Genomic DNA, 27,200 nt, shown 5'->3' on the forward strand with positions numbered 1-27,200 from the left:
TTAAGATCTCGCCTGGATTTGCTCAGACCAAACGTACGAAGAGATGTTGAGAGTATGCAATTCCAGCACATCCATGAGAAGCCAACAAGGAGCTTCAATGTAGGGCAACCAGTCTTGGCCCGCGACTACCGAACAGAAAAATGGCAGCCAGGAACGATATGCACATGGCAGGGCCCACTAATGTACACAGTGGACGTTGGGGAGAACATCGTGAGACGCCATGTTGACCAGATCCTAGAGTCACAGGAACAAGTCAACCCCATGCCTCGCCCATACGTACCTGGTGAGGAACCCGACGTACAGGTCGCACCTACCCCAGAAACAGTAACATCGGAAGCTGATGACCCAACCGACGACAGGGTGCCAGAATCGCCTCCGCACCAAGAGCGAGACACTCGGGAAAGGCGCTATCCAGAAAGGATCAGAAAGCCTCCCCAAAGACTGAATATATAAAGGGACTATTTTTAGCTAACGTTGTATGTTAAAAGTGTTAATTGTAATTAGTTTGATATTTAATTGTTAAATGAATGTTATGGTACTGTTAATCTAAAAGGGGAGGAATTGTAATGTATATATCTTTAAGGGGGGAACTACTTTTTACAGCTCATGTATACTGTAGTACCGGCAGTGACCACACCTGTATATAGCACTGAGTAGTAATCTGTACAGTTCAGTTCCAGAGTGAGCCACGTTGAGTAAACACCTGTTGTACCGTTCTCCTGCAGTCTTGTGTCTTACTACTGACAGACACAACAGGACTGACACAGCCAGTGACAGTACCAGTTACCTGTGGAAGGAAACATGCATCCACCTCCTTCCAGGCATACTGCAATACTGACCTATGGGGATAGTGCCCTGGAGCAGCAAAGAAGCAACTTTCCTTGCAACTATCTCAAGCAGCACCACCAAGCAGGGGGTCAGATGCTGAGCTACACCATCATTTGCCTGGAGTCTCATGACTGTACCTTGGATTTTCCTTCCACTTGATTATCATCTGGCACAACTTAGCCCTCTCCCTCTTCAGCCTAATCAAAGTCTGCCACTAGTTTGAGATTTGTTCCAAAGGCTTTGAGAATTTTTATCTTCCTATCTTGGTACTTCCCTTTAATTGTCTGCAACCCTTTAAATTTCACCTGCACTGCAACATTTTGCTCCAACCACTATCATTTTCCTGCACAAGTCTAGATCTGCACGTGGAGCTTTAAATAGTTCTGATAATGATCTTATCACAGGAAATTGCTTGCAAACAGCACTCTTCACTTTGGGTGTGATTATTACTCATTTCTCACAATTCAGGAGTAAAAAGCACCCATATCTGAAAATCTAGTCTCATGTGTGCTATTACTTAACATTCCAAATATTCTCTTCCTCAATTTTTTACTTTATTTTTCCTGTTTTCTTTTTCTTGACCTTTTCATACAGCGTTCTGGAAGGGAAAGGGAGAGTGATTCCAAGTTTGGGTGGAAGCTGGAAGATTTGCTCTGGGGCCCAGAGGGACAGGAATGAGAGGGCAATGTTTTGAGCTGTGAAGCAGAGGAAGTGGGAGTGTGGTTTTGCGTCTGGGAGGAAGAAAGAGTTTGGCTTTGTGATTCGGAAAGAGAAAGGGCAGCACAGCTTTGGGACTTGCCAGAAGTATCGAGTGCAACGGTCCTTCAATTTACAATAGGCTGCACAGTTTTGTACCATTATATGCTTGACAGCAGCTCTCCACAAAACCCTTAGCTGAGTATGGAAATGGCATATTTTTCCTTACTTTCTTCTAAAATCTAGCCGACATTTTCACCAGCAAAATCTGCAGGAGTTAAGAAACACCCAATACTATCACTATACAGATAGTTCTGGTATACCGGTAGTTACAACATATCTGTGATGAAAGGCAGTTTGCAGGTCCCTCAAAATCCCATTGGGAATTTCAGTGCTATCCCTGCACATGCTCCACAACTGCTTTAGTATTTGGAATATAGGGACCACAGATGAACCACCTTTCTTTCAGCAAGCAACTTAAATTCTTCCTTAAATCTAAACTGAGTTTAATTATTTCAGATCTAGCATTTTCTCACAACTGAGTCATCATCCTTAGAATGACACAAGTACCAGTCCCTCTCCAAAAAATTTGAAAGACACTAATAAGCATATTCCTTTCTTGCACACTATGACTATGCCACAAGAAAACATAGGGAGGCTCAGGAAAGCATGGGAGACAAACTTGTATGATCTGCTGGAAGATAAGGAATGGGAGGCAGTTTGGAAAATACCTTGTTCAAGTCTCTACTTACAATCGAATGAAAAAGGGATCAAAATAGCAGACCAAATACACAACACACCTGATAACCAACACAAATTCAACAAAGCCATATCAGCCTCATGCTGGAAAAGATCTGACCAAGTAAACCCTATTACAGTACATAAATTCTGGTCCTGCTATCATGCCATAATCCTTTTAAGTTAAAATGATCCTGGCTAGCCTTATGATTTTTAAGATAGTTGTAGATGTGAAGAACTATGTCAGTTTTTGTGCTGAGAGATCAAAGTAAAATGATGGAAAGCAGCACTGGACTAACACAGATTGAACTAACAAATTCAGATCTTAGCCACAGCTCCCATTTTCTCTGTGACAGTAGCTGCTGGTAATGTAGGATGGGCGTACCAGTGCTTCCAGGGATGGGGGTTGGGAGTGGTTTGGTGCTTGAGATGGGGATCCCGCATTGATACACCGCCAGTGGGGTGGTCTGCACCCCTGGTGTGGACCTGCCTTTTACTTCCACCAGACAGCAGGGCTGCTGGAGCCTGCCCAGCTTTGATAGTTTTTCATGCTTCCCTCTATACTTAACTATTCATACATTCCCTGGGTCTCGTATATGTGTTTTATTTCTCTAGTTTCATGCCTCGTTTTGTCTTGCGCTATTATCATTTCTGTTATTTAAATATCCTGTTCTACACCTAATTATTTCACATATTGTTCTTTTTCTTTTCTTCTGCATGTGGTCTTCCCCTTGCTCTATTCCTTCTTATAAGCTGTTCATCTGTAACGCCTTCCAGTTCTGATGAAAGTGTTATACCTGTAACGTGAACTTATTGCATTTCTTCACAGATGCTGCCTTACCTGCTTAGTGTTTCCAACATTTTCTGATTTTGTTACAAACTGAACTGACTCTCTTTAAAATAAAAACCTAACCACTTGCAAGTATCAGTTGCAGACAAAAAAACATCAGATTGCACTTAGTTATGCTATTAAAATTGGACATAAAGTTGCTCTGGCTGCAGTTGCAAGGAAATCCCAGGAAGTTTTCATTTCTATTCCAGCATTTCTGCTGTTTTTACCTGTCTCACTTGGTATTCACACTGAGTTGCATTCCCTTTCAATGAATTAAGGGGTGTACCTTTACAAATCATGTGATTCAGAGTACCGTCAGAATTTTAGCACTGTAGCTATGGGTTATGAAAGCTATGAGATATTTCAAGAATCGATATAAAATTATAAAAAAAACTGCAACTAAACTGCATTTGAATTTTAGCAATGGTAGAAAGTAAAAAGAATGTTTATTTAAATATTTGAAAAAAATCAACCTAGTGAAAAGATTTGAAACATTTGCAAATTACTAAATTTGTGTGTAATAATTTGGCACAAAAGTCATTCTCGCATGCTCTTCTAACCTCTTCTCTCCTCCCCCTTGCCCATTAAATACATCTGAACGGAGAGAAAGAAATAAGTCTCTTAACCTCTTCTCCATAAGTACATCCGAACAAAACTAGAAATAAATCTAATGAATACCATGATTAATGCAGAAAACTGTATATACAGACAGACACTGTGTACTTCAGTGGTAGTATTTCTTATAAGGCTATTTTTCACCATTTCTCTCATGAACCATTGCCATTCTGTTGTTGGTTGTTCTCAAGGTGTGCATGTTCATCATGCTGAATGCATATTCAGTTTCTCAGCTAGCTAATCATTACATGGATAAAAAAAAGCTCATTTCCCAAAGTCTTATGGTTCCGCAAAGTAATTTGTTGACATTTTTTGTGTTATCTGCTTATGTACTGTATTTTGAAAAAGTTAGCTGGAAACTGAACATATCTGAGCAGTGCAATACAGACACAAAAATTGGATTCATTCCAGTACTACAAAGCCATCATTTTCAAAAGCTTTTGGCGCTGCACATTAATCCGCTGAAAATCAATTTATGCTACTGTATGCTTGAAGTTGTATCAAATACCCCGAAGGAAGAATAAAAAAAAGTCAAATGCATTTGAAAAATAATTTATTGAATCTGTTTAAGAAAAAAAGTGAAGATGGAGTGTAATTATATTTTTTTCCCCATGGTCTTTCCTACCATTTCAACTTCACCCCTTCTCTAACATCCTCTCCATTTTTTCCACTGAGTAAAGGCTGGCCTCACTTAGTTTTTCTTCATCGGTATATGATTTAGGATTTAGATTCATCCTTAAGATGCTTCTTTAAATCATTTCTAATGCACCACTTTTTGCAATTATCCGAATTTCGTGTCCCCCACCCGAATCTAAATGGATGTGGGAGATTGATGCAATTTTAACGTAAGTGGCCAATTGATTTCCAACGTGTAGGAAGCCTTTGCAAATGGGTTTTTCATGACCGAAAGTCCCCTCTGATGACGTCATCATTGCTGCTGCATTTAAGGTCCACAGCAAGCCTTGCTTCTTCTGCAGGCTTCCAAACTTTCTCCATTTGGTGTCAGAGGGACCTGCAGGAAAGATAACAAGCGGGAGGCCCAGATCAGCTCCTCGTTTTGACGAGGTGGCCCTGCAGGCATTGGTGGATGGGGCTCGGACCAACAGGGAGGTGCTCTTCCCTTCCTCAGAGAGGAAGAGGCCTCCCAAGCAGACTAAAGCAGTATGGATGCAGGTGGCTGAGGAGGTCAACTCCTTGGGAGTCACACGACGAGCCTGGATTCAGTGCCGGAAAAGATTTCATGACCTTCAGCGCACTGGAAAAGTGAGTATGAATTTCCCATCACCCTCAATCTGATCCCCATTGCCTTTCCTCATCAGCACTCAGCTTTAGCAATCTCTTCCTCCACATCCCACTAGACACTGACATCCATGCACCATTACCCATTCCCTCTCTCTCTATGCTCACCTTCACATAACTATTCGACTATTCACATAACACACTCCCTATCACTCTGATGCTATGAAAACAACTGACAACACACAGGGGTCTTGCCACCTCACTTGATCTTTGTCTCCTTCTAAGTATGTATGCTATGCAATCTCTACACTCACTCTTTCATTCTCACTCAACCTCCACTTGTCTCCCTCATTGCAGGAAAAGAGAGCTCACAACAAATGAGAGCGAGCGAGGACAGGAGGAGGGACAGCCTCTATAGTCCACCTGACCCCCTGGGAGGAGGCGGCACTCAAAATAGTTGGACTGGAGGGTGATGCGCATGTGGGGGACGGACAGACGGGTGCAACACAGCAAGCTGGTGACAGAAAAGTTTCCCATCTCGCTCTTTGACTTTGCATGAGTCGCTGATAATGATTGTGAAGCTGTAACAGATGGACTTATGAGCATCTGCAAAAAGCAATGTGCATGTAGCCTTGGCATCACATCTCTGACTCTTTCCTTTACTCCCCCACAGGACCATCACAAGCATCCGTCCCACCTAGCCAGGAAGAAGAGGCTGAGCAGCCAGACTCCTCAGAGGAAGCTGCAACCTCTGAGGGCGCAGCGTCACCAGAAATCTGCGCACCCAGCACCAGCGCAGACACTCACACCTCGGTGGGACCTTTGGGACATAGAGTAGTGCTGTCACCTGGTGTATCACAGCTCACAAGTGAGCATCAGCAGATTGTGGAGACAGGAACAGCAGTGTAGAGTCCTAGTCAGAGGGCGCAGGACTCTGCCAGCTCGGCTCAGCAGCATGTCGACCCTCTGCCTCTGGGTCCATCCATGAGATCTGCGGTGATGGAACTCCAGGAACAGATGCAGTAGTCTCTGGCAGGTTTTGAATCTAGGGTCGCTGCGAGTGTGGAGCAAGTGGAGGAGTCCATAGCGACCATGACCAGAGCCTTTGTGGAGTCATTGGCACATGAACGCATCACCACGGAAAGGATGGCAACCTCCATGGAAAGGATGGCTACGGTAGAGGAGAGGATGGCTACGGCCATGGAGGAGCTTAGTAGCCAGGGTGTGGAAAACATGGTCATTGTTCAGAATAGAATGACATCTCTTGAGGAGTGATGGGCATCTATTGAACAGAGAAACCAGACCTTCATGGAAGTCCTTCTGAGTAGGACTGCCATTGCAGATACAGGTCCCCATGGCCCCCTTGATGTGCAGCAAGGTGATCTCCAGCCGCTTGCAGGCGCTGAGGGGGACCTGAACCATGAGAGGCAGGTTGGTGGCAGACCTCAAGGAAGTGGGGGCTCCTCTCCAAGCGCTCACACTTCCATGCCACTGCAGACCCCGCGGTCAGAGCCCCACCGGAGTCCACACCCAAGTGAGATAGGCGTCTCAAACCCTGCACAGCCGCAGGAGCAGCAGACTGTTGACGAGCCCTCACAGGCTCGCCACCCCAGAGGACGCCCGCCAAAGGTGTTGAGACAGGAGCAGCAGCAAAGTGAGCAAGGGGCCTCCACATCTGCTGAAGCCACAGGGGAGGCACCACGTAGGAGCACACGTAAGAGGAAAATTCTGCACAAATAGTCACAAGGGTTGCCATTCGGGTGCAATTTTGTGTTTACTGCAAAAATGCCATCACTTCGTTAATGTACATAAAATTTCTGATGGCAAATGTTGCAGTTGTATCGTCTGTCATTTCGCGAATGGGACTTCCACATTGAGGGCTTAGGCATACTTGCAACTGTTAGTATGGTGGTCAGAGTGATAGGAATCCTCTGGTTCTTGGCCATTGTCAATGCTCTCGTAAGAAGCTGCGAGGCAAAAGTGTTTGTTTGACTAGGCTAAGCAAATCTGGCCAGGATGAGCGTGTTCCTTGCATCCCGGGCAGCAATGTTCTCGCGTAATGCTGGTTGATGGGCCTCTGCAGGATGTTCGTTTTCGCCCTCCTCCTCATCTGAGGAGGATGAGGAGCCACTTGGTCCTCAGGAATCTGCAAGCCACGACGCTGTGCCATGTTGTGAAGTGCACAGCAAACCACGACGATTCTGGAGACCCTGGCTGCTGAGTACTGCAGGGCTCCACCTGATCTATCCAGGCATCTGAAGCGCATCTTCAGCAAACTCGATTATGGCTCTGGTGGACATGTGGCTGGAGTTGGTCTCCTCAACGGCGTCATTAGCCACGTCCTCAGGGGATAGCCCTTGTCTCCAAGTACCCATCCGTTAAGTTGGTCTGGCGGACTGAATAGCGGAGGCACACTAGACTGGCGCAGTATGAAGGAGTCATAGCAACTGCCAGGGTGCATGGCACAAACATGCAAAATTTCCTTCTTGTGGTCACACACCAGCTGAACGTTAAGGGAGTGGAAGCCCTTGCGGGTGACAAAAATACCTGGATTGCGATGGGGTGCCTTAAGGGCTACATGTGTGCAGTCAACGACACCCTGCACCCTTGGAAAGCCTGCCAGAGGAGCTAATCCATCCACTCGCGCCGTGACACTTGCTCGATCCTTGGTGAAATGGATGTGATTGGGCGCGAGGGCAAAGAGGGCATCGGTTACCTGCATGATGCAAGTGTGTGCGGCTACCTGGGAGATGCTGCTGATGTCTGCTGCTGATCCCTGGAATGAGCCTGCGGCAAAAAAGATGAGTGCGGTGGTGACTTTGACGGCCACTGGTAATGCTTGTCCACCTGGTCCTCTGGGCAGCAGGTCTTGCTGTAGCATTGCGCAGATGTCAGTCACTACCTCTCGCGAAAGTCGGAGCCGCCTTTGGCACTGCTGCTCAGACATGTTGAGATAGCTGACCCTGCGTCTGTAAACCCTGTTTGGGGGGTATCTCCTGTGCCGACGGGCTTCCAGGTGCTGGCCCCTTCTGGCCTGTGGAGCCTCAGGTGGGTGAGTAGCAGCCTGGCGCTCCTGCTGCTGCTGCTGGTGCTGCTGTTGTTCCTGGTTCTGCTGGTGCCGCGGCTGGTGCTCGAGCTCCTCTAATGCCCAGATGGGAAGGAAATAAATGGCTCCCATGCTTCTGGTATATGCCTCCGTTGAGGAAGCGCTGAGTGAAGGTGGCGAGAGGGGTTTCCCAGGAGGTCACACTGGAGATGGGTGTGAGGCTCCAACCTTCCACAGGTGTGGTTAAGCCTTCTAAAAGTTGCCCCAGACCTGAGACCACTAAGTCCTGCCACCTGCAAATGATGGCTGATCAAATCTCCTCTTTAATGGGTGACCTGCAGTTGATAGTCAGCAATCCAATAGTGCTACCGCCAGGTTTCACATTCGTGATTCCCACCAGGCGTGTTTCACGTGGGAAAAGGGTTAAATTCGCAAGGGCTTTTCAAAATAGGGTTATAGAGGCCATTTAGTGGTTGTTAAGGGCCTTAACGACCAGTCCCGCCTGTTGGATGCGGGACGGAGTCGGGACCATTAGGCACGCCTGAGTTAAGATTGCTTGGAATCGGGAACCAGGCGGGGGGCGGGGGGGTCCCGCACGCCAGTTTTTGCGATTTTAACCCCCCACACGCCTCCAATCCTGCCTCCACGGCTGAATGAAAATCCTGCCCATTGGCTTTCTTTGTCTCAGTAATCACTACTATATACAGTAGAGTGATACCATTATTATAAGTTGGTATATTGTAGCCCAAATCTTTTTCCTGCTCCATTTTATTTAACAATATACCATTCATTGTGTAAAAATGCTTGACATTTTTAGTACCAATATGCATTACCTCAGATTTGTTTATTTGTGTTATTTATCAGTTGACAAGTCTCTAATGGCCTGATTTCCCTCTGCTTTGCATCCAGGGCACAAAGCACCTGCGGTGTCAAGTTCTTGACCCCTTTGCACTACTCATATATTTCTGGGGGCTTCCCTGAGGGGTGGAAGAGTGCTTGTGCTGAACCAGGTGTAACCATGTAAATATGTTGGAAATGAGGCAGCAGTGACATCACCAAACCTTCTGCCTCACTTTCCTCTGACTCGCCGGCATAAGACCCGGGCCATTTTAACACCAGGACTTCATTGCAGTATTCCTGGACTGAGTCTGCTCAAAGCAGGGGGGCATGATGTGGAGGCCAGTCAGCTGGAATAGGAAATCACACGGTTACAGGCTGCTGCTGGGGCCCAAGGAAACGGACTCCAGGGCCCCGATTTTCTGCCAGCTGTCGGGCGGGTTTTCAGGTGGGCGGGGGCTGAAAATCGCAGAAATAGGGGGTCGCGACCCCCCCCCCACCTGATTCCCCGCCCCGTCCGACTTTCGGACCGCCGTTTCGCTGCGACCCGAATCAGTCCCGCCCGCCACTGGCGGGACTGGCCGTCAGGACCCTAATCACCAATTATTGGCATGTTTAATGCCATTTTAAGGGGCCCTTGCGATTTTCAAGGGTTCCCCACGCTAAACACGCCTGCGGGGAACCCCGCTGATGAAAGCTGGCGTGAAGCTTGCCGGCTTGCTTGCTCTCAGCTGCAGGTCATTCGGGAAAGCTGCGATTTAATCGGAGAGCATTTGTATGTTGAAGGACCTTGTTGTTGCAGGCTTGGGGCTACTTCTTCAAGGCTTAGGCACAACTGTGGAAGGTTGGAGCCTCACACACTTCTCCAATGTGATCTCCTGGGAAGCTCCTCTCGCCACCCTCACTCAGCGCTTCCTCAGCAGAGGCATCTACCAGAAGCATGGGACGCCTTTTTTTTCCTTCCCTTCTTGCCATTAGAGGATCTCCAGCAGCAGGGCCGCAGCAGCAGAACCAGGAACAGCAGGGGATCAGCAACAGGAGCACCAGGCTGCTGCTCACTCACCTGAAGATGCACAGGCCAGAAGGGGCCAGCGCTTGGAAGTGGCTTGAGAGCACCTTGCTGCGCATTAGGGGGCCATGGGGACCCGTACCTGCACTGGCAGTCCTACTCAGAAGGACTTCCATGAAGGTCTGGTTTCTCTGTTCAACAGATGGCCATCGCTCCTCAAGAGATGTAATTCTCTTATGAGCACTCACCATGTTTTCCATACCCTGGCGACTTATCTCCCCCATGGAGGTTGCCAACCTTTCCATGGTGATGCGTTCATGCGCCAATGACTCCACAAAGGCTCTGCTCATGGTCGCTATGGACTCCTACATTCGCTCCACACTCACAGCGACCCTGGAGACAAAACCTGCCAGAGACTCCTGCATCTGTGCATGGAGATCCATCACCTCTTCTCTTGCGGATGGACCCAGAGGCAGAGGGTCGACATGCAGCGCAGCTGAGCTGAGCTGGCAGAGTCCTGCGCCCTCCGACGAGGACTCTCCATTGCTGTCCCTGTCTCCAGAATCTGTTGAGGCTCACTTGTGAGCTGTGAAACACCAGGTGACAACACTACTCTACGTCCCGAAGGTCCCACCGAGGTGTGAGTGTCTGCGCTGGTGCTGGGTGCGCTTATTTCTGCTGACGCTGTGCCCTCAGAGTTTGTAGCTTCCTCTGTGGAGTCTGGCTGCACAGCCTCTTCCTCCTCCACAGTGGGGACGGGGGCTCTGGATGGTCCTGTGGGGGAGTAGAGGAAGGAGTTAGAGATCTGATACCAAGGTTACATGCACATTCGAGTTGACATCTGCTGACACCTGCATCCATGCAGCCTTGGTCTCAGTGGGAGGCCTCTTCCTGCCTGACCTAGGGAAGAGTACCTCCCTGTGGGCCCTAACCCCATCCAATAATGCCTGCAGTGAAGCCTCGTCGAATTTGGAGGCAGCTCAGGGTCTGGCACTGGCCACAGCTGCTGCAGGCTCCTCTGCCATCCTGTATGGTTCATTTGGAAGCCAACAGAGGAAGCAATGCTTGCTGTGGACCTTGAAAGCACCACGAATGATGACATCACACTGTGGGGCTTTCTGACTAGAAATGGACAATTAGCAAGGCTGCCCACATGCTGGAAATTAATTGGCCACTTGAGGGAAAATTGCATGCAGCTGGCTGACCCATTTTTTTCGGGTCAGAACCCCACATTCGGGGAATCCGACCATTTCCCACACAATCCACAAAATCGGGCCCCAGCAGTCAAATAAGTGCATGGAGGATGGGGGCCGTCCAGCAGGGATTGCAATTGGGAAGTGGGTAGCCTGAGGCAGGGGAGGGGTTTCCTTGTGGGGCCTGGAGGAGCCCATAAGGAATCCAAAATGTTTTAAAGTAACTTACCTTATAACCCCTCTTCTGGGCATGCTCCCTCGTACTGCCAGGCTTCCCTGATTAAGCTGGCACTAGACGCCGAACATATTGGGGTCGATTTTAACTCAGGTGTGGGGAATTGTCGGGTTCCCTGAATTTGGTGTTTCCCACACGAATCTAAATGGGTGTGTGAGATTGATGCAATTTTAACTCAATTGGCCAATTGATTTCCAACGTGTGGGAACCCTTGGCAAATGAGTATTTCCAGTCAGAAAGTCGCATAATATGACGTCATTATTGCTGCTGCATTTAGGGTCTGCAACAAGCCTTGCTTCTTCTGCAGACTGCCAACCTTTTGGCATTTGCTGATACACTGAGCTGGAAGCAGAATGGCAAGAGAAACACCGAGGTCTGCACCTCGTTTTGACGACGTTGCCCTGCAGGCTTTAGTGGAGGGAGCAAGAGGTGCTCTTCCCTTCATCAGGAGGAAGATGCCTCCCCAGCAGACAAAGGCTGTGTGGCTGCAAGTGGCAGAGGAGGTCAACTCCTTATCGGCTACCCGCAGGATACAGTGCAGGAACAGATTTCATGACCTTCAGCACACTGTAAATGTGAGTATGAAGTTCCCATCACTCTCAATCTGATCTCCTTTGCCTCTCCTCACCAGCACTCAGCTTTAGCAATCTCTTCCTCCACATCCCACTTGACATTGATATCCATGCACCCTTACCCATTCCCTCTCTCTCTATGCTCACATTCACCTAACTATTCGACTATGCAGCCCTCACACTCCCTATCACGCTGATGCTATGAAAACTGACAACACACAGGGAGGGCCCTTGGTCTTGCCAACTCACTCCATCTTTGTCTCCTTCTAAGCATCTATGTTATGGATTCTCTATACTCATTCCTTCATTCTCACTCAAACTCCACTTGTCTCCCTCATTGCAGGAAAAGAGAGCTCACAATAAAAGAGAACGAGCGAGGACAGGAGGAGGGCCACCATCAGTAGCCCACCTCACCCCCTGGGAGGAGGCGGTCCTGGAGATCGTAGGACTGGAGGATGAGGCGCAAGTGGGGGACGGACAGATGGGTGCATCACAGCAAGTTGGTGACAGAATAGTTTTCCATCTCTCTCATTGACATTGCATGAGTCGCTGATAATGATTCCGAAGCTATAACAGATGGACCTATGATCATCTGCAATATGCAATGTGCATGTAACCTTGACCTCACATCTCTAACTCTTTCCTTTACTCCCCCACAGGACCATCGAGAGCCCCCGTCCCCACTGTCCAGGAGGAAGAGCCTGAGCTTCCAGACTCCTCAGAGGAATCTGCAACCTCTGAGGGCGCAGCGTCAGCAGAATTCAACGCACCCAGCACCAGCGCAGACACTCACACCTCGGTGGGTCCTTCGGGACATAGAGTAGTGTTGTCACCTGGTGTATCACAGCTCACAAGTGAGCATCAGCAGATTGTGGAGACAGGGACAGCAGTGGAGAGTGCTAGTCGGAGGGCGCAGGACTCTGCCAGCTCGGCTCAGCTGCATGTCGACCCTCTGCCACTGGGTCCATCCATAAGATCAGCGGGGCTGGAACTCCAGGAACAGATGTAAGAGTCTCTGGCAGGTTTTGTCTCCAGGTTCGATGTGAGTGTGGAGCGAATGGAAGAGTCCATAGCGAACATGAGCAGAGCCTTTGTGGAGTCATTGGCGCATGAACGCATCACCATGGAAAGGATGGCAACCTCCATGGAGGAGCTTAGTCGCCAGGGTATGGAAAACATGGTGAGTGTTCATAATAGAATGACATCTCTTGAGGAGCGATGGGTATCTATTGAACAGAGAAACCAGGCCTTCATGGAAGTCCTTCTGAGTAGGACTGCCAGTGCAGATATGGGTCCCCATGGACCCCTGATGTGCAACAAGGTGCTCTCAAGCCACTTCCAAGCGCTGGCCCCTTCTGGCCTGTGCAGCTTCAGGTGGGTGAGCAGCAGCCTGGCGCTCCTGTTGCTGCTGCTGTTGTTCCTGGTTCTGCTGGTGCCGCGGCTGGTGTTCGAGCTCATCTAATGCCCAGAAGGGAAGGAAATAAATGGCTCCCATGTTTCTGGTATATGCCTCCGTTGAGGAAGCGCTGAGCGAGGGTGGCGAGCGGGGTTTCCCAGGAGGTCACACTGGAGATGTGTGTGAGGCTCCAACCTTCCACAGGTGTGATTAAGCCTGGTAAAAGTTGCCCCAGGCCTGAAACAACAAAGTCCTGCCACCTGCAAATGATGACTGATCAAATCTCCTATTTAATGGTTGACCTGCAGCTGATAGTCAGCAAGCCAATAGTGCTCACGCCAGGTTTCACAGGCGTGATCCCCACCAGGCGTGTTTTACGTGGGAAAAGGGTTAAAAATGCAAGGGCCTGTTGAAATGGGATTATAAAGGCCAATTATTGCTGATTAAGGGCCTTAAAGTCCAGTCCCGCCTGTTGGAGCGGGACTGATTCGGGACCATCAAGCACGCCTGGGTTAAAATGGCTCGGGGTCGGGAACCAGGCAGGGGGGCGGGGGGGGGTCCCGACCCCCAGTTTTTGCGATCTTAACCCCCCACACGCCTCAAAGCCCGCCTCACGGCTGAGTTAAAATCGACCCTATTAAATCTAGTTGGAGCTCAACTTTTAAATATTTTGCGGCAAGGGCCTCACACGTCTCCCGAAACCCTGGAGTTAAAATTCCAGCCAACGAGAGTGCGGCGTCAAGCCGGAGAACTGGAGGCTGCCTCTATTTTAACTCCCCGCATGCCTTGTTCTTGTTGGGTTAAAATTGGCTCCTTTATATGTTGATTTCTGTTGCTTCAAAACATTTTTTAAACCTTTTATTCGATTTATCTCTACAGACACCTGCACTTGCTTTTGACTCACAGGGTCAGGTCAGCCCACTGGAAGATTTTGGATCTCCCCACCCCTAGTCAGGGCACCTCGGGAGCAGACATGGCTTTGAGCATGCTGCCATATGCCATTATCATGGAGGAGGAGGAGGAGGAGCAGCAGCACAGGCTGGAGCAAAGTAAAATCAGGCACCATTTCAGAAAGATGCCGCCCACCAGATATTCACCACCCAAAAAAAATATAACGGCAGCATTGGTCATATATCTGCAGAACTCTGCATAAGAACGGTCTTGGCTTGTTTTTCTACATTAAAGACGCTATATAAATGCAAGTCGTTGTTGCTGATGTTTCATGGTTGAAGTGGCAGAAGATGAAAGAAAGTATGTCAAGGAGATCAGCGGACATCAGAGCCAGACTGCCTTTATGTCACCAACCATATTTCCAGGCTCTGACACACTGTCTGGCAATTAATTTGCTGTAGGTTAACATGGAGCCATTTGCAGGTCTATGCCATCTGCTGCAAAGGCACCTGCAACCAACCTGTGCCATAAGAACAGCACTACCAGCAACAATCTAGGTCAACTCCTCCCTTAACTATTTTTTCTGTTACCTCATCAGTCATGCTGCACTTTTGTCCTCAGGAGAGTGCTCTGGAGCGTTACTCAACAGTTTAGAGATGAGTCTAGAAGAGCTGAGTCTAGAAAATTTTTGATAGAGATAATGGCTGGAATTTTAATCCTTTCACGGCAGGGCCTGATTTGCATTTGAAACCTCTGTTTTTCACCCACAGCCAGCCAGATGGAAAGCCTTGCTGGCTGCAGGCAGGTAGGCCTGCCACACTAGAGAGGAGGGAGGGAGGAATCAAGTGGGGGCTGGAGGATGATCGTGGGGGGGCCGGAGGATGATCGGAGGGGGTTGAGCCGGAGGATGATCGGGGTCTGATCAAGTGGGGGCTGGAGCATGATTGGGGAGCTGATTGCGTTTGGGCCAGAGGATGATCGGGGGTCCGGGGTGGTGGTGGAAGGCAGAAAATATCGGGGGGCCAGAGGAGCATTGGGGGAGAGGCAGAAAACATCGGAGATGGCCTGAAGATTATCGTGAGGTGGGGGGAGGGGGGGTTAGTTAGGCCGTGAAGGTGATCGGAGGCCTGGAGGTGAAAATCGGAGGCCTCGTAGGATGTCTCTGATCGTGAGGAGTGGGTTAGGCAGGGACGCTGGGTCCAGGAGGTATGTGTAAAGGCACTTACCTCCTGGATCCAGCAGTCCTCGCCTTCCATTAGCTGTCGGGTTTCCGGAGGCCTGCAAAACCTGACCAGCCACTGTTAAATTTAAAATGGTGGTTAAATCTGAGGCACGGTAGCCTCATTATAATATTTAAATGGGCGACCCGCCTCCTGGGAGCGGGTTGGCTGCATGTCCCGCCCCGCTTCCGTTAAAACCGGAAGTGGGCGGGTTTAAGGCGGGTTGGGGTCGGGATTCAGATTTTTAACACTTTAACTTCCCACCCGACCCCCAACCCACCTGTTTTTTGGGGTTAACATTCCTGTCAATCGGGTCCAATTTCCACTTTAGTTAAACTGGTGTAACATTGGTAGCTTGGATAGGAAATTTGGAAGGAAGCCATTTTGCCTTCTTCCTGCCATCACAATGTAAATGAAAATCAGGCAGTTTCTGTAATAGGCAGCCAATTTGCAACGCCTGTTTTATAACTGTGCGGCAAGTTGAAAATTTACCTCGTTTCCTGCCTCCACATTTATTTTACCACATATTTTACGTGTAACACACAACCTTTGGAAAGGTTAAAATAAACATTTATAGCTTTTTTAAAGGTTATAAAGTGTTTTTCTCCCATATGCAGCTCCTTAAGAAGAAGTGGTTGGATACCTTTAATGTTTCCAACAGCTCCGATCCTTTAGTGAGCTCCCAATGTTAGCAACAATATGGGCCTTGAGCTTGCTGTGAATAAATAATGAGAGCCATCCTGGGAAATTCTGGGCTATCAGCCTGGCTAGAGAAGAGTGAGTAATGTGCTTGCTGTATAGATGTTTCACTAATTTCTGTGACCCTGCAGATAACCTATTTGTTTCATCAAAGAAAAACTGCTCATTTAAAAAATTTAAAAGAACTTTCAGCAGTCAAATGGTTAATAATTCCGATACTGATAAAATGTACAGCTTCTATCATCTCAAATATGAATGTACATTGGCCTAAATTCTAATGCAACCATTTGATAAGTATATACATTCCTTGTTAAAAATATTAGTTTACTGTATCTTGATGGCTGTGCCCTTGACTACTAACAATGCAAAACACAGTCATTATTAAATATAAATAACAAGTGCTATACAAGTCAGGCTCTTTTCACAAGATGGGAACAATTACCATAGCAACAGCAGTGGTAGCTGTGTGATCAGTTCAGGATCTTCAAGCTAAATATGTAGTGGCAGAGCTGTATTTATAATTAGTGCTTTAATTTGAACTAAAAAAACTGAGTTCATTATGTTGAGATTAGTAAGCCATATCATTAAGAGAATTAATCAGTCTGCTTTTTCCCTTCATTCTTCAATGCAATCATCTAAACAAAAAATCTTTCTTTGTTTGTATTTAAATAATGCTCTAGACTTTCCTCTATGAATGTTTAGCTCTGTAATGGACCTTATCTAAACATCCTCTGCTAATTTAATGCTCCACAATAAACCTTAACTAAATATTCCATGATAATTTTGTTGCATCTAATAATAGTTTTGTGGAATAAATCTATGGGATTGCAAAAAAGTAGCCAACTCTAAAAGTTGTGTGGGTGGGCATTGAGTTAAGTTGAACCCCTTATTAAATGAGGAGTGTTGTGCTGAATTTATACATCATGAATGAAGCTTTAAAATCCTAGTATAAAACAGCCAAAACTTAGTTATAGCACCATTATATTGCATTCTGTTCTGGCTGCTTAATATCTGGAGAGATTATATAAATTAATAGTCACATGCTAGGTAGTGCTGCAAGTCTGTGTCTCATCATGGCACCATAATGCAGACTGTGAAACTGGCCCTTCAACTGGACTCATGATAGTAAGTAATTTTAACCTTGTGCACACAAGTAAAAGCAGGTTGTATATAGTGAGTGTTCCAGTTTCTTCTGAATCATGTACACATTTGCAGCTTCAGTTGTGAAGTTCATGCGTGTCTAGTAATAACAAAGGAATTTAAGGGATGATTCCATAATCCTGTGCTCCCAGCTGGGAGCCACACTCACAGGGAGATAGGAGCAGAGAATTGGCACTGGAATGATGCCCTATCTCTGACCCGCACTGTCTGCATGCGTTGGAAGCATGGGATCACGGTGTAACCTATTTAGATCAGGACACATTTACTAATAAATCACTGGCGACAAACATTAAGCATTACATCCTAGCAAATGAATTTATATTTATACTATAAAACAACTATTACTGGAACATTCCTTTATTATAATACTAACACCTGTTTAGTTGCAAAGCTGTACCATCCTGATAATTTGCCCCATTTCACTGTATGCGACAAAATGGAGATAAATTGAAGTCTGTGAAAAAAATCAAGCAGACACAAGAATAACAGAATAAAAAGTGGGCACTCACAGCAGGGCTTTAGAAGTCATCTGCATGGCTGTTTTATGTAGCAACTATTACAAAAAAGCCTTGTATCATACAGGCAACAGCAAGTATTGGCATGATAAGTCCGCAGAGCTGCTTTGGGGCACAAGTAATGTCAATTGGCCATTGTGATTACTAGAATCAGGTTCTTTACATTCGGCATCTGCCCAAAATGACTGGAAAGATGACACAGGACCAGCATTTCAGATTTACAGCATCTGTCACCCAGATATCTGATAAATGCGAAAAATTATCACCATCATTAATAGTCTACAACAACAACAACAAGTTGCATTTATATAGCATCTTTAAAAAAGACTTGGATTTCTATAGTGCCTTTCACGACCACTGGATGTCTCAAAGCACTTTACAGCCAATGAAGTACTTTTAGAGTGTAGTCACTGTTGTAATGTAGGAAACGCAGTACAACATCCAAAGGCACTTCACAGGAGCATTATCAAACAAAATTTGACACTGCGTCACATAAGGAGATATTAGGGCAGGTGACCAAAAGCTTGGTCAGAGGTAGGTTTTAAGGAGCATCTTAAAGAAGGAGAGACAGGTAGAGAGGCGGAGAGGTTTAGGGAGGGAATTCCAGGGCCTAGGCAGCTGAAGACATGGCTGCTGATGGTGGAGCAATGAAAATTGAGGATGCACATAAGGTCAGAATTGGAGAAGCGCAGAGATCACGGAGGGTTGTAGCGCTGGAGGAGACTACAGAGATAGGGATGGGCGAGGCAAACCATTGAGAAAGCTACATAAGTAAGGTTTCTGTGTGCTACATTTCATATTGGCTTTTTCCTTTTTTTTGGAATTTGTTTTCTTTCCCCATATTTCCCTTTCCACTTGCTTTTTTCACCATGCATCTCCCTGGCTCAGAATGTTGATTGGAAACCTGCTGTTAGAACTTTGATGTTACCACTCACTGGCTAGTAACCACTAGGGGCAGGAAAACAGTTTAGGGTGATCAGCCCACTCATTTTCTTTCTACCCTTGTAGTGAAGTGCATAAGCCTTGAAATAACTATTGGCAATGTTAGTGGATGAATGCTTAACTTGTTTATATGACATTGCTTTGACTGTTATTTGAGCAGGGATGTTAACCTGTTTAAGGTAAACAAGAGAAAGCTAAGTGTTCATCTGCTAATATCTCCAATAGCAATATCTAGGTTACTCTCTCTGCTTGGCACTTCTCCCTGGGGCATAGTTAAGATCAAGAGCTTATTTTGTAGGGAATATTAGTCAACTAATTCCCAGGAGTCTATGGTGCAGTGCATAGGAGCTCCAATGTGCTTCTTAAATTATTTCAAATAAACGGTAGTCATTTACAGACTAGCAACATCAGTCTCAATGCAAATATCAGTTTAATTCAAACACATAAAACTAACATGTAATTACAGTTTAAAAAAGACATAATAGTGTATAAATGGCTGCAGATTTAGAGTGTCACTGATGGTGAATGACATGTATGCCTTCTATTTCAGAACTATTTCGAAGGGACACTTTGTATAGAAATACTTTGCTGTAAAGTTGTATTTTTGAAACTGTCCAGAAGTGTCTATTTACTATACACTTTGCACTGAGAACTAACTCAGGGAAAATTAATTCATCTGATAATAATTGAGGTGGATGTCCTAAAAGGGCTAAGAAACAATTGGGACATTTTTCATATTCATCACATGGACAGTAATTTGATGACGTGGATTTCCCACCTATTATAGAGCCATCCAATTTTCAATCCATTGAAATCAATGAAAAAGAAAATCGATGGTTTCTATAACAGGCAGGCGATCTGCTCTGCCAAATTACCACCCATGTGATGACGATGGGAATTTACTCCAATAAATCCCCACGAACAGATATTATTTATCCCAGAGTGCTAAAGGAGACTAAGAGGGATATTTGTGAGACATCGACAATCATTATGAGGGAGTCACTGGAAACTGGGGAAGCATCAGTGGATTAGAAGCCGGCCAACACGATGCACATGTTCAAAATGGGGAGAAATCAGAAACAGGCAATTACAGACTCATCAGTATTATTTTTATCCTTTGTAAGATAATGGAATAATTTATCAGGCGTAAACTTGAATATCAATACAGTAATTAACTTAGTAAACAGCAGTTGACATGGATACAGAAAGGGAAGATCCTGTCTGACCCAGCTGCTTGAATTCTTTGAGGAAGTGACATTCAAAATGGAAAAGTGATAAAGCTTACAACATGTTGTACCTAGACTTCCAGAAGGTATTGGACAAAGTTCCACATGAAAGGCTATTAGTTACGCTCAAAGCTGTGGATATTCAGGGTAAATCATGAGTATTGATAAGAAATTGGTTGAAGGATAGAAAACAACAGGCACTTGTTCAAGGATTAGATGGGAAGGAATACTGAGTGAGGAACCCCAGGGATCAGTGTTGGGACTGATACTATTTCTAATGGACTCAGAAACCTAATGCAAGCTGGTCAAATCTACAGCTGATACTAAACAAGGGGCAGGGGAATCAGAGATTACAGAATGAACTGGACAAAATAATTAAGTGGGCAGAACAATGTCTGGTAAAATTTAATGCAGCGAAGTGTAAAGTACTGCACAGGGAAGGAAAAATAAGCAACACACGTATTCCACAAAAGGTATTGAAGTAGCTCAGGATGAAGTTGAAAGAGATCTAGGAAACATAGAAACATAGAAGATAGGAGCAGGAGTAGGCCATTCGGCCCCTCGAGCCTGCTCCGCCATTCAATGAGATCATGGCTGATCATCCAAATTCAGTACCCTGTCCCTGCTTTCTCCCCATATCCCTTGATCCCTTTAGCCTTAAGAAATATATCCAACTCCTTGTTGAATATATTTAATGAATTGGCCTCTACTGCCTTCCGTGGCAGAGAATTCCACAGGTTCACCAGACTCTGGGTGAAGAAATTCCTCCTCATCTCTGTCCTAAATGGTTTACCCCTTATCCTTAGACTGTGACCCTGGTTCTGGACTTCCCTGCCATCGGAACATCCTTCCTGCATCTAGTCTGTCTAGTCCTGTTAGAATTTTATAAGTTTCAATGAGATCCCCTCTCATTTTTCTAAACTCCAGCGAGTACAAGCCCAATCGACCCAATCTCTCATCATACGTCATTCCTGCCATCCCAGGTATCAGCCTGGTGAATCTTCGCTGCACTCCTTCCATGGCAAGAACATCCTTCCTCAGATAAGGCGACCAAAACTGCACACAATACTCAAGATGTGGTCTCACCAAGGCCCTGTACAACTGCAGCAAGACATCCTTGTTCCTGTACTCAAACCCTCTCGCTACGAAGGCCAACATACCATTTGCCTTCTTAAACACCTGCTGCACCTGCATGCTTACCTTCAGCGACTGGTGCACAAAGACGCCCAGGTCTTGTTGCATTTCCCCTTCTCCCAATCTATTGCCAGTCAGATAATAATCTGCCTTCTTGTTTTTGACGACAAAGTGGATAACCTCACATTTATCCACGTTATATTGCATCTGCCATGCTTCTGCCCAATCACCCAACCTGTCCAAATCATACTGGAGTTTCTCGGCATCCTCCTCACAGCACACATGCCCACCCAGCTTTGTGTCGTCTGCAAACTTGGAGATATTACATCTAGTTCCTTTCTCATTACATAATACCCAGTCTAAGATGGCCTGATCTCTAGTTGGTTCCTCGACATATTGGTCCAGGAAACCATCCTGTATACACTCCAGGAATTCCTCCTCCACAGTATTGTTACTAATTTGGTTAGCCCAATCTATATGTAGATTAAAGTCACCCATGATAACTGCTGTGTCCTTATTGCACGCTTCTCTAATTTCCCTTTTAATGCCATCCCCGACCTCCGCAGTACTGTTTGGAGGTCTATATACCACTCCCACTAACGTTTTCTGCCCCTTGGTATTTCTCAGTTCTACCCATACAGATTCCACATCATCAGAGCTAATATCCTTCCTTACAATTGTGTTAATCCCCTCTTTAACCAGCAATGCTACCCCACCTCCTTTTCCTTTTTGCCTATCGTTCCTGAATATTGAATACCACTGGATGTTGTGTTCCCAGCCTTGGCCACCCTGGAGCCATGTTTCCGTAATCCCAATCATATCATATTCGTTTACCTCTATTTGCGCAGCTAATTCATCCACCTTATTACGAATGCTCCTCGCATTAAGACACAAAGCCTTCAGGCTTGTTTTTTAACGCTCTTAGATCTTTTAGAATGATTATTTACTGTGGCCATGTTTGATTTAAACCCTTGATTTCTCTGTCTGCCACTTCTGTTTTTCTCCTTCCTGTCTTTTGCTTTTATCCTTGTTTCCCTTTCCTCTGTCTCCCCGCTCAGGTTCCCAACCCCCTGTCATTTTAGTTTAAAACCTCCCCCAGAGCACTAGCAAACACTCCCCCTAGGACATCGGTCCCGGTCCTGCCCAGGTACAAACCGTCCGTTTTGTACTGGTCCCAGCTCCCCCAGAACCGGTTCCAATGTCCCAGGAATTTGAATCCCTCCCCCTTGCACCATTCCTCTAGCCACGTATTCAGCTGAAATATCCTTCTATTTCTACTCTGACTAGCATGTGGCACTGGTAGCAATCCTGAGATTACTACCTTTGAGGTCCTATTTTTTAATTTACCTCCTAACTCCCTATATTCAGCTATATAGGAGTATTAGTATACTCAATACGTCCAACCAATGCAGAGCAGCAAGTAACAAAGCCAATAGAAAGTTGAATTATATAGCCAAAATAGCAGAAAATAAGTCAGGATTGTGATCAAACTGTCCAGTCCTCTAGTCAGCGTGCACCATGAATACTGCATCCAGTTCTGGTCGCCAGGAAACAAGGGAGATATTCAAGCATTGGCGGCAGTGCAGAGAAGAGCCACAAGGCTAATCGACAAAGTCAGAGCTCTGAAATATGAAGACTGGAGAAATTCAGGGGGGAAGAGGGAGACTCGTGGCTGGCTCGAGTGTAAAATCGACATTAGACCTCCAAATTTCGTGGCGTGATCTGTTGTACCCAAACTGCACTGGAATTGCGCTGGACAGCATATTGGTTTGGCCAACTCTAATTCATCCAGGGCGCCCACCTGAAACAGGTATTAGTCGACATAAATATGTAAATCGGGGTCCTACGCCAGCTGTAGGATCTCAAAACCAATTGTCCGTTTTTATTTTTGTGGACTCAGGAGAAGCTGCCAGTGTATTTGAGTATTTGAGTCCTCCCCTCCCTGGGATAGCCACACCTGCCCCTCCCAGTCCTGACCTGCCAGGCAGCTCAGCGTGGGAACCGGCTGATTTCCTGCTCTCCCCGTCCGGCAAGCTACAGTGGGGCACACATTTCTCAGCCTCGGGCTTTTCAGCTCTGAAAGGTGATCCTATAGAGGTATATAATATAGTTAAAGGAATGGAACTAGGTAAATTCTGAAAATCACTTTGTTAAATTGTAAGAGTAGAACACAGCTTCAAACTAACATAAGCAAATTTAGGATTGATATCAAAAAGTTCTTCTTTACACATAGAGTGATCAACACTTGGAATGGTCTATTGGAAAGAGTATTAGGGGCAAATTTTTAAAGAAACAATTGGATGCTGCAATAGGGGGACTTCAGGGATGCTCTGGATGAATGAACTAAGAGGGGCAAATGACCTTCACATCCTTAATTATCTTGTGATCCTATATTTCATCTGTTGCTGAATTCTAAACTTCTCACTATTCACATATGCAAGAATTGTTGGTTTGTAGAATAGAAATTCTCAACTCAGTACAAACGAGATATTTTTACCATGTCCTTTGATTGACAAGCAATGCTCTGTTGATGTGTTTTATACAAATATCACCCAAATAGTCAAAAAGTTTTGCATACTTTGATTTGAAAAGAAACCACGTCATAGAAATCAAGATTACTTTTGCACTCAGGAATGAATGTCGTCCGTACCTATGCCTTTCTTTGATTTCCAGCAGCATATTGTTTGCTTAAAAGGGTTAATCTTTTGAATCTGAAACCGTGAGTATGGATCAGAAAATTATTGAGGCGCTGCCTAATATTTTTTGACCCGTGCTCACAGCGGGCTAGGTACCTTGACATGTTTTAGAACTTGGACAAACTACTATAAAGTCTCGAAATTAGAAGAAACTACTTTAGGACAGTTAATCTTTGGTTACTTTTCCTCTGCAACAACCAGCTTTAAAACAGATTTTTCAACCCCATGTTAGACAAAACTGACAGTAAAGGGTTGATTTTCTGAATCCTCACCTATGGCGAGGTACCTCACATGCACAAGAAAATCATGGGATTTTTCAATGCATGCCTGAGGTTTATGAGGTACCTCACCAAAGTGATCTCAGAAAATCTACTCTTCTGAGTAGAATTTTAATTTTCTGATCTCTTCCATCTGTCCAGGGTGTTTTCCCAATGGAAAAAAATCAGTGATTGAGTCAGTCCATGTCACTCTAGCACACCACCTGCCAGCCGCTTCAAGAGTAGCAGAAGGAGTCTTGGAGTAAGTTGTCTGTCCTCTCAGTGTAAGGGATCCGAAGGAGCGAAAACTTACAAGATGGTGGAGCATACACACATTACACAATATACATTCATAGCAGCACAGAAACCAACTGACTGGAGAACTTCAGGAGAAACATATAAAATAATCAGGGCTGCAGATAAAAATGGAATTAGAATGACATGTGGGATGAACTCCCAGGTAAGGCAGTTAATACTGTGTTAGTAACACCTTAAAAAAGAGCTGACAAATATCTGATTAGGAAAGGGATTGAGGGTTATAAGAATGGCACAAGTATGATTGCCACCTCGTTGCTTTTTTTACTTGCCCAGTTGCCTTTTTTAAATTGCTACCAGTTCTTAATCCAATGTAGTAAAATTATTTTGTAGTTATAACAGCGTGTGAAAGCAAAGTAGTTCCAGAAAAGTTATTACCTTTGAGTAGACTGTCCAGGTCAATGTCATCTGCTTCCTCTTTAATTTTCAAGTATTTTGCTGGTCGAGCCAGCCTAGCAGAAAACAGAGTAAAATTCAGCCTGATTATCCTGTGTAGTGAAGATAAATCAAATAATAAATAATAATCTTATTGAGAACACTATGGTGTCCATAAGTGTCACCTTGGCTCTGGTGATAGCACTCTGACCCCTGATTCAAAAGCTTGTAAGTTCAAGTTATTGGCACATAAACTAGGCTCACACTCCAGTGCAGTATTGAGGGAATTGTGCATTGTCAGAAGTCAACAGCACCTCCCAAACCCGTGACCTCTACCCCTGGAAGGACAAGGGCAGCAGGCACATGGGAACACCACCACCTCCAAATTCCCCTCCAAGTCACACACCATCCTGACTTGGAATTATATCGCCGTTCCTTCATCGTCGCTGGGTCAAAATCCTGGAACTCCCTCCCTAACAGCACTGTGGGAGTACCTTCACCACATGGACTGCAGCTGTTCAAGAAGGCGGCTCACCACCACCTTCTCAAGGGCATTTAGGGATGGGCAATAAATGCTGGCCTTGGCAGTGTCGCCCACATCTCATGAACAAATTTTTAAAAATTGTCAGCGGTGCAGCTCTCCACATGAGGAAAAATTCAGTAAGATAATGTTCCTGGAACAAAGCCTTGCTAGATGGGAGTATGAGTTACAGGTATACTAGGGGCATTATTCTCTGATCGGTCTTGCTGTGTGCAAAATGGCTGTTCTGTTCACTTACATAACAACAGTACTGTACTTTATTGTATGTGAAGCAGTTTGAGGTTTTTAACAATATGATAAAGGAGTTTATAATTAAAATATTTATTCTTTCAAGTGACAAAGAATTGGAGGAAGTCAGTTGCACTACTGATCTTCAAGTTGAAAAACAGTAAGTTGGACTCTGTCAGAATCATCTGTTAAGATGTTGCACTTGTACAAGATTTTTGTTAGGCCACAGTTGGAGTATTGTGTACAGTTTTGGGAACCTTAGTATAGGATGGATATCAAACCAGTTGGAAAGGTGAAGGGTGAGGAGATAAAGTTATAAAGTAAGATGAAAAATTAAAGCTTTTCTCACCAGAGCTGAGAAAGCGAATGGAAGACCTAATAGAGATCTTCAAGATTATGAAGGGTTATAATAAGGTAAATAGGGGTAGATTGTTTCTTCTGCATCAGTAAAACAGTAACAAGAAGGTAAATAATTAAAATCACAAAAACAATTAAAAGAGGTTAGAAAAAATGTTTCAAGAAGTTCTTGCACAAGGTCAACATCATCTTGTTCTTGTATTTTATGCTATTCTAGATACAAAACAGAGGATTCTGTTTTCCTTTTTATGACCTTGTATATTTAGAGTTCCCCCTTTAATGACTTGCGTATCTGCACACTAAGGGCTTGATTTTAACTCAGCTGTCAGGCGGGCTTTGAGGCGTGGGGGGGGGGGGGTTAAAATCGCAAAACCTGGGGGTCGGGTACCCCCCTGCCTGGTTCCCGACACCTAGCCATTTTAACCCAGGCGTGTCTGATGGTCCCGAATCAGTCCCGCCTGCAACAGGCGGAACTGGTCTTTAGGGCCCTTAAACAGCACTCATTGGCCTTTATAATCCCATTTTAACAGGCCCTTGCCTGCTTAACCCTTTTCCCACGTAAAACACGCCTGGTGGGGATCAGCCTGTGAAACCTGGCGTGAACACTATTGGCTTGCTGACTATCAGCTGCAGGTCAACCATTAAAGAGATTTGATCAGCCATCATTTGCAGGTGGCAGGACTTTGTTGTTTCAGACCTGGGGCAACTTTTACCAGGCTTAACCACACTGTGGCAGGTTGGAGCCTCACACACTTCTCCAGTGTGACCTCCTGCAAAACCCCTCTCGCCAGCCTCACTCAGCGCTTCCTCAACTGAGGCATCTACCAGAAGCATGGGAGGCTTTTTTTCTTTCCCTTCTTGGCATTAGAGGACCTCCAGCCCCATTCGCGAAATGACACACGCCACAACTGCAGAAGTTGCGCCACAACTGCAGAAGTTGCCATCAGAATTTTTATGCAAAACAAACAACTGATGGCATTTTTACAGAATACACAACATTTCACCCAAGTGACAACCCTTGTGACTATTTGTGCTTTATTTTCCTCTTACGCGTGCTCCTACGTAGTGGTTCTCCTGTGGCTTCAGCAGATGTGGAGGCCCCTTGCTCACTTTCCTGCTGCTCCTGTCTCGACACCTTTGGCGGGGGTCCTCTGGGGTGGCAAGCCTGTGAGGGCTCGTCAGCAGTCTGCTGCTCCTGCGGCTGTGCAAGAGTTGAGACGTCTATCTCAGTTGGGTACGGACTCCAGCGGGGCTCTGACCGAGGGCTCTGCAGTGGCATGGAAGTGTGAGCACTTGGAGAGGAACCCCCACTTCCTTGAGGTCTGCCACCAACCTCCCTCTCATGGGTCAGCTCCCCCTCCGCGCCTGCAAGTGGCTGGAGAGCACCTTGCTGCACATCAGAGGGGC

At 45.8% G+C, this 27,200-nt stretch overlaps 1 protein-coding gene across 1 annotated transcript in view; it reads right to left on the reverse strand.

The window, feature by feature from the left end:
• LOC147115028 (lethal(3)malignant brain tumor-like protein 4) overlaps positions 1-27,200 on the reverse strand; it is a 591,174-nt gene that overhangs the window by 157,300 nt on the left and 406,674 nt on the right. The window contains exon 20 of the mRNA XM_085993271.1: positions 24,671-24,744. Coding sequence (XP_085849397.1) covers positions 24,671-24,744 — 74 coding nt within the window. The remainder of the gene's footprint in view (positions 1-24,670; positions 24,745-27,200) is intronic.

This window comes from Somniosus microcephalus, chromosome 7, assembly GCF_052327205.1.
Source record: "Somniosus microcephalus isolate GS21.2 chromosome 7, FLI_Smic_1.0, whole genome shotgun sequence".
Classification (NCBI taxonomy): Eukaryota; Metazoa; Chordata; class Chondrichthyes; order Squaliformes; family Somniosidae; genus Somniosus; species Somniosus microcephalus.